This window comes from Amblyomma americanum, chromosome 2, assembly GCF_052857255.1.
Source record: "Amblyomma americanum isolate KBUSLIRL-KWMA chromosome 2, ASM5285725v1, whole genome shotgun sequence".
Taxonomy (NCBI): domain Eukaryota; kingdom Metazoa; phylum Arthropoda; class Arachnida; order Ixodida; family Ixodidae; genus Amblyomma; species Amblyomma americanum.
Window position 1 is genome coordinate 162,255,124 of NC_135498.1, and position 17,256 is coordinate 162,272,379.

General features: G+C 45.3%; 2 protein-coding genes across 2 annotated transcripts in view; one reads left to right on the top strand and one right to left on the bottom strand.

Annotated features, from left to right (window-relative positions):
* Window positions 1-323, top strand: part of LOC144120183 (fatty-acid amide hydrolase 2-A-like) — a 51,865-nt gene extending 51,542 nt beyond the window's left edge. Inside the window, exon 7 of the mRNA XM_077652605.1 lies at window positions 306-323. Coding sequence (XP_077508731.1) covers window positions 306-323 — 18 coding nt within the window. The remainder of the gene's footprint in view (window positions 1-305) is intronic.
* A 157-nt stretch (window positions 324-480) lies between these two features.
* LOC144120184 (uncharacterized) lies at window positions 481-11,201 on the bottom strand. The gene is made up of 5 exons (XM_077652606.1): window positions 10,986-11,201; window positions 10,130-10,223; window positions 9,522-9,597; window positions 5,012-5,123; window positions 481-605 (listed from the first exon to the last, which is right to left on the bottom strand). Exons 1-5 carry the CDS (start codon window positions 10,999-11,001, stop codon window positions 481-483), a joined length of 423 nt encoding a protein of 140 aa, XP_077508732.1. The 5' UTR covers window positions 11,002-11,201.
* Between the last annotated feature and the right edge of the window lie 6,055 nt (window positions 11,202-17,256).

A 17,256-nucleotide genomic window follows, 5' to 3' on the forward strand; every position in this document is an offset into this window, starting at 1 on the left:
CACTACAGGATTCTAAGACAAAAAATTTCTGTAGTCTGTAGTCTTGTCGTATTTTGGGCATGTCTTGTGTAGTCTGTCTTGTCTTCTGTAGTCTGTCTTGTCTTTTGTAGTCCTGTCTTCTGTAGTCTGTCTTGTCTTTTATAGTCTGTCTTTTGTAGTTTGTCCTCTCTTTTGTAGTCTGTCTTGTCTTCTGTAGTCTGTCTTGTCTTCTGGAGTCTGTCTTGTCTTCTGTAGTCTGTCTTGTCTTCTGTAGTCTGTCTTGTCTTCTGTAGTTTGCCTTGTCTTCTGTAGTGTGCCTTGTGTAGTGCTCATACACTGTGTAACAGTCGTTACTGTCACCTGTCAATTAACACAGGATTTGTGTTCTGGAGTACGCTAAACACAAAAATGCACAGCTTGTTAATGGTCGCCTGTCAACACAAGCTTTGTGCATTCCAGAGTAATTCGTGCACAAAACCACTAGAATTGAAATGAAAATGATCAATATTTATTTACTGTTTCGTGCTTTTTTTTCGAACTTGCTGATGCATGCTGTCCAGCGTTGTCCTGGCCGCAGGTTCCTAGATACATCGCCCATGAGCCAAGAAAAATGGTTTTTGTCTTGGCTGAAAAAAAGAAAAAACAGAGATCACCGCTGCTACCTGCGCAAAAAAAAATGTGAAAGCGTTGACGCCTCCTCGACACTGGTCGCCTTTCAAATTTGGCGCCATGGTTGTTTTCTCGTTGACTTGATTGGTTATCAATTAACTCTTATTTTACCCTCACTTCATCCCAGCAACGATTTCGAGTTTTCAAATTTTCCTCCATGGATCGTTCCTGCCCACTCACTGAATACTTGCCCAGTCTAATCACGCATTCATTGCCTTTCGCTTCTCAATAATTACCTAATTGCCTCTAATTTATCATTCTTTTTCCTATCTCCTAGTTAAGTATAGGAAACTTATCACTGGTCACGTGATTGCTCATTTCGAGTTTTCAAACTTGGCGCCAAGCTTTGGCTTTGTCCATACTTCCAGTTTTTCAAACTTGGCACTACGCTGTAGCTCCTACTTTCAGCGTTTTCAAATTTTGCGGCACTTTTTCTCTGGCCCAGCCACTTTTTGGACATTTTTGGCTGCAAATAATTATCCAATTATGAAATTTTCTTTTCGAGCAGCATCCTCACATCATCCTCTGCCAATTACACAACCAATCATATGACGCTATCTCTTCCGAGTTGCCCACAACTGCTGCGGACACGATCCCCGCCAACATAGCCTAGTAAACTCACTTTATTCAAAATGTTGTAATACTGAACAAGGCTTATGACTGGCCGAGTTGGTACTGACTCACCTTAAAACCAGCCAGAACACACAAGAAGACATGAGCTCAAGAGGCGGGACTAACAAAAATTTAATTGAAGATTTTGATTATTTGATTTGTGAGGGATTAACGTCCCAAAGCGACTCGGGCTATAAGGGACGCCGTAGTGGATGGCTCCAGAAATTTCGACCACCTGGGGTTCTTTAGCATGCACTGACAACGCACGGTTCACGGGCCTCTAAAATTTCGCCTCCATTGAAATTTGACTGGTGCGGCCAGGATCGAACCTGCGTCTTTTGGGACAGCAGCCGAGCACCATAACCACTGAGCCACTGCGGCGGCATCATTGAAGGAAAGCCGCAAAAGAAGACCCGCGAAGAGATACAAGCACACAATAACCCAAAGCAGTGAAAGGGCGAAGTGCAATGAAAGGTCACTGGCATACTAATGAATCATCTAAAAAAGCAAATTCCTTACAGTGAAGGTTTTCCGATGGCTTAGCCACACGTGTCCTTAGCCTTACCGATGTAGTAAGCCTCAACTATCTACCGACAGATTTATCCCTTCCATAAACAACTGATGTGTCGTGGAAATTAGGCATGCAAAGAGACAGGTCATCCTTAGATTTGCATTCACAAGATTTAGCGTGCAGTGCCAGATTAGAATTTGCCTTCCCCCTATAGTGCTCAGTCAGGTGCAAATTCAGATATCTGCCCGTCTGCCCATATTAGTTGCAGCCATAAGGCAGTGGAATGCAATATACTCCATTACTTTGCAAGTGGTGAACCTTTTTTTGTGACACTGTCCATTGTGGACAAGTACCCAGTTTTATCAAGCCTTTTTAATGGCGGTGCAAAGGCCTCCTGTCTTGCACTTCGCTGTTAAGACAACAGCAGCATTACGCTTTCCCGCGACTTTCTTGAGACTGTGAAATACTGTGGAGGTAAGGTGTATCAGCATCATCGGAGTATCTGCTCCTTACCCTCGACCGAGTGAAAACATACTATGACAGGTTGTTGAGATGGGCAAGTGGGAACCCAGCTGCTTGGAAACCTGCTACAAGAATGCGTCCTCAGCAGTGATGGCATGACTTATCTAAAGCTGATGTCATGCACACGATTGCACACCCATCAAGTGTTTCCATCTTTACTGACCTTAACCAGCGACAAATACACCTCTTCACCATCCTTCCCCAACGAGTGGTCCGACTCGTAGCTAAAAAGAGCCTTCCCCGATCTTTAGCTGTAGCCCCGACAAACATATTCGTCCACAAAGCGCAAGTCTGCATCAAGAAACTGCTAACGGTTCTGCTTAGACAATTCTGATGTAAAAGACAGGCCTTGACCGCATGCCTTAAGGACTCCTAAAACATCATGTGCCAACTTATCTGAGCCTTCTATGTCCAGAAAAATTAGTCATGAACATAACGAAATGCTACTATGCCAAGGTCTTCCAAACAGGCCTCCAATGCCTTATCGACTTTAGACAAAAAAATGTTGCTGAGCAAAGGTACGACCTGCGTGTAAATACTGCCCTGCCAACTGACAAATACGAATTTGCAGTAAAAGGACAACAGCCCCAAGAAGCCAGCAACCGAAATCACGCAATCATCTGTAAAAGCATGTTCATTGTTCACCCAGAGGTCTATCATGTGACAATGAATAGTGCAGGCCCTCCATGTCGATGCTCACTGCAGAGCACCTGCCCAGGTTGCTGTCCACAAGAAACTAGAACTCCACAGAACTCCACTTTTGTGAGTTGGCAAGGCGGTATTTACATCAGAAATCAGGCATATGCAGAGGGTCCCAGGTTGCACTGTTCCTCTGCGACATTCTTCTGTCCAGAGTCAAAACCGCATCAAAGCCCTGTTTGGAAGGCATCGGCATAGTAGCATTTCATTATGTTGATAGCTACCTAATTTTTTTGCACAAGGAGGGCTCAGATAAGTTGGCACAAGATGTTTTAGAAATCTTTAGGCATGTGGTCAAAGCCTATCTTTTACGTCTGAATTTCACTAAGCATAACCATTTGTAGCTTCTTGACTTCGACCTGCGCTTTGCGGACGACCACATATGTTGGCGCCAAAGCCCAAGATCAGGAAGCCTCTTAGCTACGAGTTGAACCACTCGAGGCTGGTGAAGGACAGGTTGGCAATCACATGCATCACGACCGCTTTATGAATGTCATGCCATCACAGTGCTTAGAATGCATTCTCGGAGCAGGTTTCCAAGCCAATGGCACCTGGGTTCCCACTTGCCCATCTTGCGCACCTGTCAGAGTGTGCTTTTACTCTCTCGAGGGAACGGAACACCGTTCACATGATGCTGACATAGTTGAGCAGCACAAAAAGACGGGCTCTATACCTTACATCCACGCTATTTCGCACCATTTCAAGAAAGTTGCACCAAAATATGATGTTGTTGTTGTCTTGACCGCTAAAAGTAAGGTAGGAGCCCTTTGCTTCTTCGTTCAAACTAGGCTTGATACAACTACGGGTAATCGTCCGCTATGCACAGCGGCAGATAAAAAATGTTCACCACTTGCAAAAGTAAAGGTTTTTTTGCATTCCACTGCCTCGTAGCTGAAACTACTATGGGCAGACAAGCAGATATCTGAATGTGCGCCTGGCTGAGAACACTTTCACTGTATAGAGAGGAAGGCGAATTTTCACCTGACACTGCACGTTCAAACTCGTGAATGCAATCGGAGGACGACCTCTCTCTTTGCACGCCTGATTTCTGCGGCACATCAGTGGTTTTGGGAAGTGATAAATCTGTCCTGACATAGTTCAGGCTTACTACATCAGTAAGGCTAAAAACAAGTGCCTGGCTAAACCGTCGGTGAACCTTCACTGTAAGGAATTAGTTCTTTAGATGGTTTACTAGTAAATCAGTGCCTTTCGGTTATTTTTTGCCCTCTCACTGCTTTGGGGTCTTGCATGCTTGAATCTCTTTGCAGGTCTTCTTTTGCCACTTTCCTTCAATAAAATTTCAGTTGTTAGACCAGCCTCATCTTGTGCTCATCTCTCCTCCTGTTTTGTGTCTTCCGGCTGGTTTTAAGATGTAATATTGAAGGCCGAAAGAAAGCCATTTTAGAGTCAAGTGCACTTATAATGGCCACAGCTATAATGAATGTTCATTTATTACAAAAAATAGTGCTTACTTCATTAATTTATGCATGAAGTATATGACACTGCATCAAAATAAAAAAAGGACTAAGCCTCTAACCCTCATGGCCAAAGTGCAGTTACAGCAAACAAAAGGACACCATAAACATGCCCCACATGCAAAAGCTTGCACTACAGGCCAATGCAGAAATAAGGTCAGATTACTTCCCAAACTGCATGACACTGCCACGCAAAGTAAAGATTGTGACAGGCAATAAAGGAGCAACAAAAAAGCAAACTGTAGGTAGCAGCCAATTTCATGCAGACAAGCTACAAGGTCAGGCCAACATAGATGTGGAAGAAATTTGAAAAAAAAAGCCAAAACAAGCACATAATAATTTTTAAGGTTCTCACAGCCCTTTAAATGGCAAATACTTTTCTGAAAAAACATAACAGAAGCAGAAATTTTTTTTCGGAAATCAATTTTTTTCATGAACTTCATTATTCTTGAAGCATGGGCGGTCATAGAGTAGTCAGATTAGTGCATGCGTTCCTAAGCAATGCCATGCTAAAAACTGTACTTACAGAAAAAGCTTGCCTTACTGAGTGAATACCACTGACCATCCACTAATTTCCCAGCCTGCTCCAGGTCCCTGGCAAAAATCACACGCAACTTGGTGGCTTGCACAACTTCCATGTGACACTTGGTCTTTAGCTGGAAAAAAATTGAGGGATCAGTGAGATATAAAATTTTACATGCATTGCTTTGTTTCAATGACCAACTAAGAAAGAAACAGCGGTTTCTGTGAGCGCAACTATTTTTTCACACAAGCTTTCCACAGTAAACCACGTTTATCGCGACCTAATTCACACTGACTTGCTGCACGGTCCCAGCACTACTGTGTATAGCTCTATGGTTTCAAATGCTTTGTTAGCTCTGAGCCCTTGGGCTTGCACTCGTTAATGCAGAAAACCTCGGGAAGGCCAACCAGAGCTTCGAGCTTTAAGCCATAGGTATTCAGAAGCTCAGTAATCTGTGGGAGAACTTTTGGCTTGGTGACACAGTAGCAAATGCTGCTCCAGCTACTTTCACTCCATTGCAAAAAACTCGCACAGCAGAGACCTGTCCTCCATTTTGCATTGCAGAAACAATCACTGAAATTCAAAGCACGCATACTAAATGCACACCTACCTTCCAACACAGCTTCATAATAATGGGTATAATTATTGGAATGAAATACCAGTCAGTACATGTAGTTTTCAGTTTATCCAAAAATTATAAGCAACCGACAAACAATAAACATTAAAAGAGAAATAAAATAACCAGAATTGTTTAAAAAATCGGTCAGAAGAATTATGTGACATCCACTACACTCCAGAAGAGCAAGGTTCCGGGCTAGTTGGTAATACATTTAAGGGAGGAAACAGCGCAATGAAACACGGAAACACGAAGAACGGACACACACGAGCGCTGACTCACAACTGAAATTTATTTTGAAGAAAAGATGCTTAAATAGGAGACATGCGAGGGTGCTTAACAGGGCTGCTGCAGCGATAACCGCCAATCAGTGTGGTCGCTTCACAAAATTTCAAAAACAGCAACGAAAGAAGTAAGTGATAAAAAACGGTGTAAAGGGCCGCAAAAAGGTGGTCAGGTGACAGTAACAATAACAAGACCAATGGGGGGGGGGGGAGCATTAAAACCATGAGGGACACAGATGTGAAAATACAGGTGAAACATAAAAATGAAAGACGTACAAGCTTTAAAAGCGTGCCCAAAGAGGGGGGGGGGGAGATAAAAGCGTTAAAATCTTAAGACGCAGCGAAGGATAAAACAAGATAAAGGCACTACCAACAAAGGATCACAGAATCATTAGGCTATAGGTTGCACAAGAAAACTTAAGTGTTCATCAGGCCACCCAGAAAATTTAGCTCTTTTTCCGACAAGGAGAGGGATGCAGTGCTCACGCATTGTTCACCAGCTTGATGAATTTGGAGGGCTTCTAGGATTTCCCTCGTCAACCTATCTCATCCTCGGCCGATAGTGGTGCAGCGATTAAAGTCAGGGGTGCAGATTCTTTCAGTGTCGTCTTCTGTGATTTTGCGCTTCTTACAGTGCTTAGCCAGGTGCCCAGAAATTGCTATACTATTTACGTTGTTTTGATGTTCTTGTAGGCGGATATTGATACACCTTCCCGTTTGACCGATGTACCTCTTCCCGCATGACACTGGGATGGAGTAAATTATTTCTAAATCACAGGGGACATGTTGATCAGAGTGTGCCACCCTACACCCTCGGGTTTCCGGCGGGTTATTCACTTTGCAACAGAGGGCGGAAAGCTTGTTGGGAGCCGTGAAGACGACATCCACGCCGGCGCGCTGTGCGACTTTCTTTAGATGATGGCCGATGGAGTGGAGGTAGGGCATTGCCACAAAATTTCTGCGTTTATCGTTTGAAGCAGCAGGTTCGAGGTGTGGCCGGGGCTTCTTGATCATGGAGCCGGCTACTGATACAAGCAGATGCAAAGGGTAGCCTGCTGACAGCAGGCTACCCTTTGCATCTGCTTGTATCAGTAGACAGCAGGCTACCCTTTGCATCTGCTTGTATCAGTAGCCGGCTCCATGATCAAGAAGCCCCGGCCACACCTCGGACCTGTTGCTTCAAACGATAAATGCAGAAATTTTGTGGCAATGCCCTACCTCCACACCATCGGCCATCGTCTAAAGAAAGTCGCACAGCGCGCCGGCGTGGATGTCGTCTTCACGGCTCCCAACAAGCTTTCCGCCCTCTGTTCCAAAGTGAATAACCCGCCGGAAACCCAAGGGTGTAGGGTGGCACACTCTGATCAACATGTCCCCTGTGATTTAGAAATAATTTACTCCATCCCAGTGTCATGCGGGAAGAGGTACATCGGTCAAACGGGAAGGTGCATCAATATCCGCCTACAAGAACATCAAAACAACGTAAATAGTATAGCAATTTCTGGGCACCTGGCTAAGCACTGTAAGAAGTGCAAAATCACAGAAGACGACACTGAAAGAATCTGCACCCCTGACTTTAATCGCTGCACCACTATCGGCCGAGGACGAGATAGGTTGACGAGGGAAATCCTAGAAGCCCTCCAAATTCATCAAGCTGGTGAACAATGCGTGAGCACTGCATCCCTCTCCTTGTCGGAAAAAGAGCTAAATTTTCTGGGTGGCCTGATGAACACTTAAGTTTTCTTGTGCAACCTATAGCCTAATGATTCTGTGATCCCTTGTTGGTAGTGCCTTTATCTTGTTTTATCCTTCGCTGCGTCTTAAGATTTTAACGCTTTTATCTCCCCCCCCCCCTTTTTGGGCACGCTTTTAAAGCTTGTACGTCTTTCATTTTTATGTTTCACCTGTATTTTCACATCTGTGTCCCTCATGGTTTTAATGCTCCCCCCCCCCATTGGTCTTGTTATTGTTACTGTCACCTGACCACCTTTTTGCGGCCCTTTACACCGTTTTTATCGCTTACTTCTTTCGTTGCTGTTTTTGAAATTTTGTGAAGCGACCACACTGATTGGCGGTTATCGCTGCAGCAGCCCTGTTAAGCACCCTCGCATGTTTCCTATTTAAGCAGCTTTTCTTCAAAATAAATTTCAGTTGTGAGTCAGCGCTCGTGTGTGTCCGTTCTTCGTGTGTCCGTGTTTCATTGCACTGTTTCCTCCCTTAAACTACACTCCAGCAGTTCTTTGCCTTTGTGCACCTTCAAACCACACTTTCTTACAGGCACATTTGCACAGAAATTGGGTTGAACCTGATCTTTAAGAATCTTTTTTGATGCAACAGTAGGGAGAAACCAGGTTTTACCCAAAAACGAAGCGCCCTACACATTGCATCACAAGCCTAGATGGTGCACTTGAGTCACCTCTTATGCTTATGCAAGAAACAGGAACAGAGATCTCTTGACTAAATCAAAAAAAGAGGAAGTGCAATGCATGTGTAATGCAGAGAAGATATAAGCAATACCACACTAAAACACTGGGAGGATTCCAAGAGTAGGTGAATGCATGAATGGGTGGCAATCAGATGGCTAAATGAGATTAGGAAATTTGAGGAAAATGGGTGGTAGCATGTGGCACAGGACACAGTTACCTAAAATGAACTAGAGAACCATTGTTTTGCACTAATTTTAACAGCACATTCACATGACAGACAAAATCACTAACTCCAGGAACAGACTGAGCATCATGCAACTCAATGTCAATCACCATTGCAAATGGCACCAGCACCGCAGACTGCACATGAGGAAAATTAGACATATTTTTGCTCTCAACTTTGAGCAGCAGTCAGCTGCGCTTTTAGGAGCAAAGCTCTAAAGTACGGCAACATTGGCACTTTGTTTTACTGACATGAGGGTGCTTGTGAACGTGCAAGTCCCATGTTTGTTTTCCACCAAATGTGTTAATTGCGAGGTATGTTTAACTAAAGAGGGGCATCTAACATGGGCATCAGCTCTTCATTACTTCCCTTCTATATCCCTCCCTTATATCACGGTTCAAGTGTCCACCAAAATGTGAGACAGTTACTGTTACATTTCCTTGAATTTTCCTTCAACTAATTTTAAATTTTTAAAGTATAAAGCTTTAAGAAGGTAGAGGTACAAACTGTGCAGTATAACCATATGCTATGGCAATAAACCAGCAATAAATCTGTGCTGACAGCAGCTTGCCCAGTGCATTGCAAGGATGCTATATCATACAAGGATTGGTGTCATCGTGCAATGTTACATTACTGACTGACAATTTGGTCTCTGTATCAGAAATACTGGTAAACCATCATTGCAGAGCACAATGTTTTTAAAGGGATAAATGAACATATAGGTCCTTTTCGAGGACACATATGCATACCAGGCAACAGGTGTGCAATGTCAAAGCACGTTTATGTTAACAGCAGCTGCGTCAAGAGCTACATCAGCGACTATATTTTGTACAAGTCTACAGTTCCGGTAATTATAAGCTGAGGCACTGCTGTGAAGTGCATGTAGAGTTTCATGCATTTCTAAACCTAGCTGCAATCCTATATTGAAAATATTTTTCTAAATAGGCAGCTAAGATATGCATCACTGAAAAAGAATAACTACCATGAACGGATCAGGAGGGATGACACAGCCGAAGGCAGGAAGCACGCATGGCCCAATAGATGCTGGCCGCTGGCAACTGCAAATAAATACATCAAGAGCAACAGCTGTCAGTGGCTGTAGCCATGTCATGAATGACAAGAGAGGAAATCATCTACTGCTTTAAAAACTAAACTTAGACGTAATGTAAGTAAATAAAAACCAATGGGCTAGCTCATGACAAAACAAATGAACAGATTTTATGTAATGCACCCATATACATTCTTTGAGAAGAGTCACAATGACTGTTATAACCACACTGAAAGATGAGCTGGCTGAAATACTGCACACCAATTTGAATATAGGATCTGCAGGTTTTCATTAATTCCTATCATGGTGCCTTGCACCAATGTCTAGGTATTAAATTGAAAGCTGCAACCAGTCTGCCTTGGTTAAATGAGAAGAGAGAATTGAAAAAAGCATGCCTTCACTAGCAGGAAGCTTGATACCTCACAGCACAGCTTGGCATCATAGAAAAATTGCTAGCGCATTTAACAAATCTGCATACAATTAAAAGCTGCACAAATTTGTCGACTGGCAATGCAAGTAAAGGCAAGAGAAACAAAAAATACCAAAGAACACTCGTGAGTGCGGCGAAGGGAGGTCTGTGGGTAGGATCCCGTGCCTGGGAAGAGTTCCGAGCTCGGAGAATCGCCGGCACCACAGCTGATGGCACGCAACCAAAAATAAATAACAAAGCGAAAATAAGTAACAAAAAAACCATCGACAATGGCAAACGATTTGAATGCGGGCCGCAAAAGCGAGGGATATAGCAAAAAGGTAGAAATCCTAAATAATTGTGCAGTTGCATCTCCGACAGCTCGCAGTGCTCAGAAGGAGAGGAAGCATCAAAGTTTACAGCTCAGGAGAAGCAAGATTGATCTAACTTTGACATAACACTGCCTGAAATCCTGTTCCACTGGGGAAGCACAGACAAGTTTACAAATGACAAGGCGATGAATGTGAACTAGCCTTTCGCATGCGATCACTGTCTCAAAATTTAGTATGACGCATATTAAGGCACAAGCACTAATCCGATGAGTACTAACCCTGAGCAAAATAGTGCGGTGTCTGATCGCAGCTGGCCAAGCGCGAGCGCTCCGCCGCGCAGCACTTCTCGCTCATAGTCTTCTACGCAGTGCAAATCCATGCTTTTGCACCGAGTGTCGAAGCGCTAGCAAGCGAAAGCGTAACTCTGTTGTGATATCTGGTGCCATTTTTATTTACCACGGCACGCGAGTAATAAATGCACATACAGACAATGAGAACAACACTTGTCATGCAGGATATAGGCCCTGCTTTTTTGGCGCCGCATTGTAGCTGCGGCAACCGCAGGCGGACTGCCTCCACTCACATCCCTATATAGCCGCATACAAATAGCGCGTGTGAATACAGATCATTAGCAAAGAAACGCAGAGCGGGACTCACCGGCCATGCGATTCATCCAGGCTTAGTAAAACGGCGCAGGAGTCTTCGTTCCCCTAACAGATGAAAAGACGTCGCAGCACTCTTTCTTCATGGCTTACCCGTTGAAACTCGCCAATGTTGACAGGCCGAAATCCTGGTCGTTGGCTTCCAAAACACACTCCTGCTCACCTTCCTATTGAATGAGTTCTTCACACGTGTCCACCGTACAAGTATTCAAGCAATGGCTCAAAGAGGCAAATAATACAAAACACAACGTATCGGTTGCGCGGCAATGGCGCCGACGGCTGCGCTTTCGTGTCGGTGAAAATTTGCAACCGACAAAAAAATTAGTTTTTTAAACCATGAATACTTATATTAACTTCACAACAAAGACATTGCATTTATTTTAAATTATTTTTATATTATTTAAGAATACTAAAGCGCTTTCAGTTACTTTTTCTGGTATGTGGTTTGTAGAAGCTGCGATCCTGTGATCCCCTGAAGTGACCCGGATGTCTAGCAGACGACGGAGCAGACGACGGTGTTGACAGAATGCAATTTCGTTTTATGCCAGATAAAATCACTAAGTTGCGACAAAAACAGCGAATAAGAGCGCCGTATCTCAAACTGGCGAATATCGTGGATAAGTTGAGCGCAATTGGCACGATGGAGAGTAGCTGCTATGCATTAATTTGCGCGAGCGACACTGGCACGCTCACCGGAGATCATGAAACTTAACAGCTTATCGGTGACCAGTACAAGCGGAGTGCTTTGATATCAACTGCGTTACGAAACTACGTCGATACTTGCGTCTCACTTTAGCTAATATGCAACAGCGGCTAGCACTCGCCGCATCCTGATCGCTTGTAGTTTAACAAGCAAGAGCCCACTAGCGCTTCGAAGCAGGCGTGTTTTCGAGTTCGTATCGTTACGATAAATACGAGTTGTTTCGGCACGTACTGGAATTGAAGTTCTCAGCCTGTGCGTCACGGACGGTGACGATGGCGTCACGGACGATCTTAACTAAGACTCGCCGCAACGCAGCCGATAACCCAAGCATATGTGCGTTAAAGGTTGTTCACCAGTAGTGCAAACGTGGGCATCAAGTATCGCTCAGTCGCAGCGCCAGTCGCTCGCTTCTCGATTTTCCAGCCTTCCGAGTGAAGGCCGCAAGCTGTTGAGCCAATCAGTGAGCCAGCGGGAGTGAGCGAGGCGAGCTTTCGGGAACGACGCCGCCCGCGGGCGCACCGGGCAATGAACTACGCGCTACCCCCTGGCTGCCCTAGTCGTCGCTAAGCCTAGCCGGTTTCGCATCGATGCAGCAGCTGAGTGCACTTCGAAACTGGCTAGCGCTGAGGTGCTGCTCTCGTCATCGTTTTACTGTGAACCTCGTCTCATAGTAAAACAAAGATATGCTCGGTTTCCGCGACACCTTCAGGAGCGGAGCCAGCTGAGGCCAGGAAAGCCGCGATTGAGCAGCAGCAATTAAAGGCGCCGTGGGGAGACATTTGTTTGTATTCCTGTTATCGCTTCTACCAACGACTCGATATTGGCCAACGATACTCCATCCGACGGCTTAGTATGGACTTGAACAAACATTACTGTCGCATTTTTCCGACGCTGGCGGCCGGTATTCAGGCTGGCATGCCGCGCCCGGACGTTATCATGTCGCTCAACTGTATGGCCGTGGTGCACATCAAAACCTCCAGACATCCTCCTTTTCGCTCAGATTGTCATAGCACACAGTCACACTGGGACCAGAGTAGTTTAGAGGACCGAGCGCGGGTGCACAGGAGCTAGACTGTGTCAAAGCAGGTGAAACTCTTTAAAGCGCGCGGTTGATGTCAGTCCCAAGACTTTATTCTCATTTCGACCGAGAATCAAATCGGTTCAAACTCGCCGGCCCCCGCATTTCACCTTCGGCTGCATACGCTGCTGTCTATATTTAGCGACATTTTCGTGTCACCGTCATGAAATGTTCAGTGAAGGCAATGAACGTCATCGTAAAGTATTTTTTTTTGCTTTGCTATTTTATGATAAGCACCACGTCACTGCCGCTAAAAAAAATTCTCCGCCAACACTGCATCAGCGTTGGACTTAAGAGCGTTAGCTACGAGAGCTTCAAGTGTTTAGATCGGGGTCCTAGATCGGGGTGCTCAGCAAACGTGGAGAAGACAAAATACAAACATCTGAGGGCATTTCGTTTCGGAAACATTCGTTCTATGATACAAGCAGCGTCATCTACATAAAAGATTTCGCACTACTATTGCGATTTACAGCCACCTTCGCTAAATCCGGTATGTTTCCTCCTTACATATCACTTAACGAATTTTATAAACGTGTGCATTACAACAAGATGAATTGTTTGACTGCATCCGGAACCCTCTGCGACAAACGATTAGGCCTTATGGCTGTCTGGAAGTCCCCGGAATGCACAGTTTGGGGGCGAAAAGGTCGTCGGTGCGAATCCCACACATATTTTGGGCTTCATCTAAATATTTATTTTATCCTCAGGAACATGACAAGTCAAATGACACCACTTCGATCGTTATGCGTCAAACGGGCGGCCCCCAAATTTGATGCAAATGGGGGTCCCCGGGGTTCCACTTCGATAGCCGCTATACTGGCATATGTAAAACGGATCGAAGGTATCTGTGACAACTGAGGCTCTACGCGCCCGCTGTTGCTATGTGATATAGTGTGGTAACTGTCTTGGCTAATTTGACCTTCCCTGCAGACAGACGTGTCCTTGACAAACGTAAGTAGTAAGAGCTGACGCTCTTAAAACTGAAACGCGCGGAAAAATGATATCGGGGTTGCCTTGAACATTTATACAGAGAACTGCGTGCATGTACACACATGCTGCCTTTGTGTAGCCGGATGGTTATGGCGAGTAATTTTCCCTGATTGACGACTAACGACATTCTTTTCCGCGACGCATAGAAGTGTCCTTGGTTTTTTCTGCGCATGTAGTAGTAGCGGTACATTATGTTACATGGCTTGAACATGTCACAGAAGCCAAGAGGACACTGACTTTCAGTAGCGCCATTCGACTTGCGCACACCGACTGGTGTGCAGGCGCTGTCGTGGCTGCAGCTACATGCCGCCACCGCAAGCGCGTGCGGATACGCAGGCACCACTGGCTTCGTCGCTTGTGTATACAGCTTTTTGGGCTTTCAAAGCCGCATTATACTCTTGAGCATGCACTACTTTCGTCACATTGTCATGTGTGAACAGAAGGGAATTAGGTGAGTGCTCGAGCAGTGCCTCTCCTCTAAGCCAATTCTCGTTCGGTGAGAGAGCCAGGTCGCGGGAAGCGAGTTGAATACTCGATTCGCCAATGTGAATGAGCACTTCATTTCGCTCGGTGCCCGTCACCAACAGACCAGAGCACCTCGCATCCTCTTCGCGACTCGCCACAGTGAACGCGCTTTGAAGCATCTATGGTCAATTTGATCCTATCGCTGTCACACGACCGCATGACAGTATTTCTAGAATTCTGCAGTAAAATAATTACCCTCACCAGGAATCTGTCGTATGACACATCCCACGATAGGTATCTATCGCGCGGCACAATCCACGACAGGTATCGGTCGCGCGACTCATCCCACGACAGGTATCTGTCGCGCGGCATATCCCACGACAAGCTCTTGTGTCGCGCGACAGGCCGCACGACAGGTACTTTTGTCGCGTGAAAAGAGGCGCGATAGAAGTCTGTCGCGCGACTGAACCCACGACAGGCAACTTTGCTGAGGCACGCAATCTCTGTCGCGCGGCACTAGTACCTCTGTCGCGCGACAGTACCTGCGACAGAAACCTGTCGCGCGACAAATGCTGCGACAGGGACCTTCTTCGCACGACAAAATGCAGGAAAGATGTCTGTCGTGCGGCAGAACCCACTACAAACAACTTTGTCGCGCGAAAGAACTCACGACACGAAGCTTGTCGCACGACACATGGCACGACAAGACAGCTTGTCTTGCGACACAAAATTGTGTCGCGCGACAGATGCGCGACAAAAAATTCTGTCGTCCGTTTTGATCGGGTGCCCTGATTTTTCATCGCTAAAATCGACTGGAAAGCACTATACAGAATTGTTTCTTGAACCACGACAACTGTGCATTCTGGGAAACGCTCTAAGAATGGGCGTTTTGCTTCGTTGCTGTTTCCTGCTTAGATACTAACCTTGTGACATAGATTTCTTCCGGACTGTTTTATTTATTTTATCCCTGTTTGTTTTGTTGCAGTGCTAGGGCAATAATGCATGTAATTTTTTTAACATACATGAATTTTGTGTTGCTTTATACGACATTCTTCTCACTCTTGATATGTCAACTGACACTGCACTGCAAAACTTCAAAAATTTGAGCTGAATCTAACATTGTTTCACGTGGAGCACGCCAGTCTTACAGCAGTGAGTTATCAACCAACCTTTCCCCCTATTCTCTTTCCTCTGCAGGTTTTTCACAACATTCGGAAAAATGCACATATTAAAAACTTGTCTGGACATACTTCAGTGATACTTCGTGATTATAGTGATAAAATTATCTCCAATATTCTCAAAAAGCCTGATGTAAATACATAAAGAATAAATTGTTTTTTCCTGAAAGCCGCGTCTCACTATGCTGAAGAAGTGGATACCGAGAGAACGAAAGCGTAGCAGGGGGTGTAAGAGCGTCTTGTGGGCGGACGAGCTGGAGGTCAATGGGAAAAGCTTTTTTTCCTGCCGTAGACGAAGCTAGTCTGAATATGAGTTTTGCTGCAGCAACAACCCTAACACGTATGCTGTCACGAGGTGCTTTATCAATTACACAAGGGCAACCTTGTGTACTTAATTTAGGTACAATTGTCTGAAGGTCATGCGAGTATTTGGGCACTCTAAAGAACTTCTTCATCAATTATGCTTGACCCCTAATAGCATTTGTTAGTAAATAAATTTGAAGATACAGTTGTGATTCCAAGCTACTATGTTGTTCTCTGAAACGCTGCGGCGATAAGTTTGAGCTGTTTTTGCGTCATCGTCGCTGAACGCATGGCATAGTCGGCAATAATGATGCAACTCACACACCAAGGAAATCCAACATTGTCGCGTGGAGAAACATGTTTCCAGTACTGCCGTAATTTAAATGCGATTATGCCAGCGGCGAGCTTGGAAAAGGCGTAGCGCGAAAACGACAGTAAGACTTAGACCAAGAGGTTGTCAGCATACGAAACAACAGTGGCAATAAAATGACTACGCAACGGTAAGAGTTAAAGTGCGTTGGTGAACTTATGCATGGACTGTCCTGTACAGCGTCGGTCACGGGTGCAGTGCTGGCCTTTCATTACAGCTCTTGCTGGCAAAGTGACGTTAGCCAGCCTCCATGCTCAGGAAGCTCGGTGAGGCCTCAGTATCTGCGAAGACGCGACCTCCTCCTCCACATTGCCCGCCCCTCGCTCTATCTATTTCTGCGGGCGGGGCGGAAGCGAGATGCCGTGAAATGCTTTGAAACGACTCTCGTGAAAATATCTTTATATTGGCGCGGAAAGCAGGTGTTGCAGATGTTATGTAGCCTCCGGCAGCGATGTGGCGATGGAGCTGAATCGGGGCGTCCTGCTCTGAATGCTGCGCGTGTGCACAAGAGCAGGACCCCAAGCATGCGGTGTGTCTAGCGAGAATAAATGCTCTCGATACGCAGCTCTAAAATGCTCTTTAGGGATATATTGTCATGTCCATACCAACACATTTCTCAAAACATAAAGCAGTTGTTGTAACCGCCTAAAAAGAGGAACAATCGTCATATACTCAAGCATAGCAGCCGGATGGAAAGCAAACGAAACAATTGCATAACAACGGTATGTACCAGCTGGTGCACAAAATTGGCAGGACCGTGGGTGGAACCGCCAACAACTTTTCTCAATCCTCCCAGGTATGCTCTTATCTGGGAAGAGAATTTGGCAGCCCCGTAGAGCGCATCCGGCTCGGGGAGGCTTCATTGACCAGCAAGATGTGGGCCGCTCTCTTCACCGCGAGCAAGTGCGAGCCCATCTCGCGCTTCTTCACCGACGACGACGGCCGTCCTATCAACCCTTGGCTAGAGTTCAAGATTTTTTGCGGAAAGTAAGTGCCAGTTTTGCACAACACGTTTTAAATAACTTTCTGAGCGCGTCTGTGTATGTTTGTATGCAGAAGGGATGCTGAAGACATCAACAGTTCGACCAGATCTGCAGAAGAGCATAAAGACGAAATGTTTTGACGTTGCTAACCGTAATCATCTTTTCTTTTGAAGTAAAAGAATTCATGGTGATGTCT

Excerpts from the sequence above, each read along its gene's own strand:
- LOC144120184 (XM_077652606.1), bottom strand. Across the intron at positions 9,598-10,129 it reads GCACTCACGAGTGTTCTTTG|TTGCCAGCGGCCAGCATCTA; the intron begins GTATTTTTTGTT and ends ATTTATTTGCAG. Across the intron at positions 606-5,011 it reads TGGTCAGTGGTATTCACTCA|CCAAGACAAAAACCATTTTT; the intron begins GTAAGGCAAGCT and ends TCTTTTTTTCAG.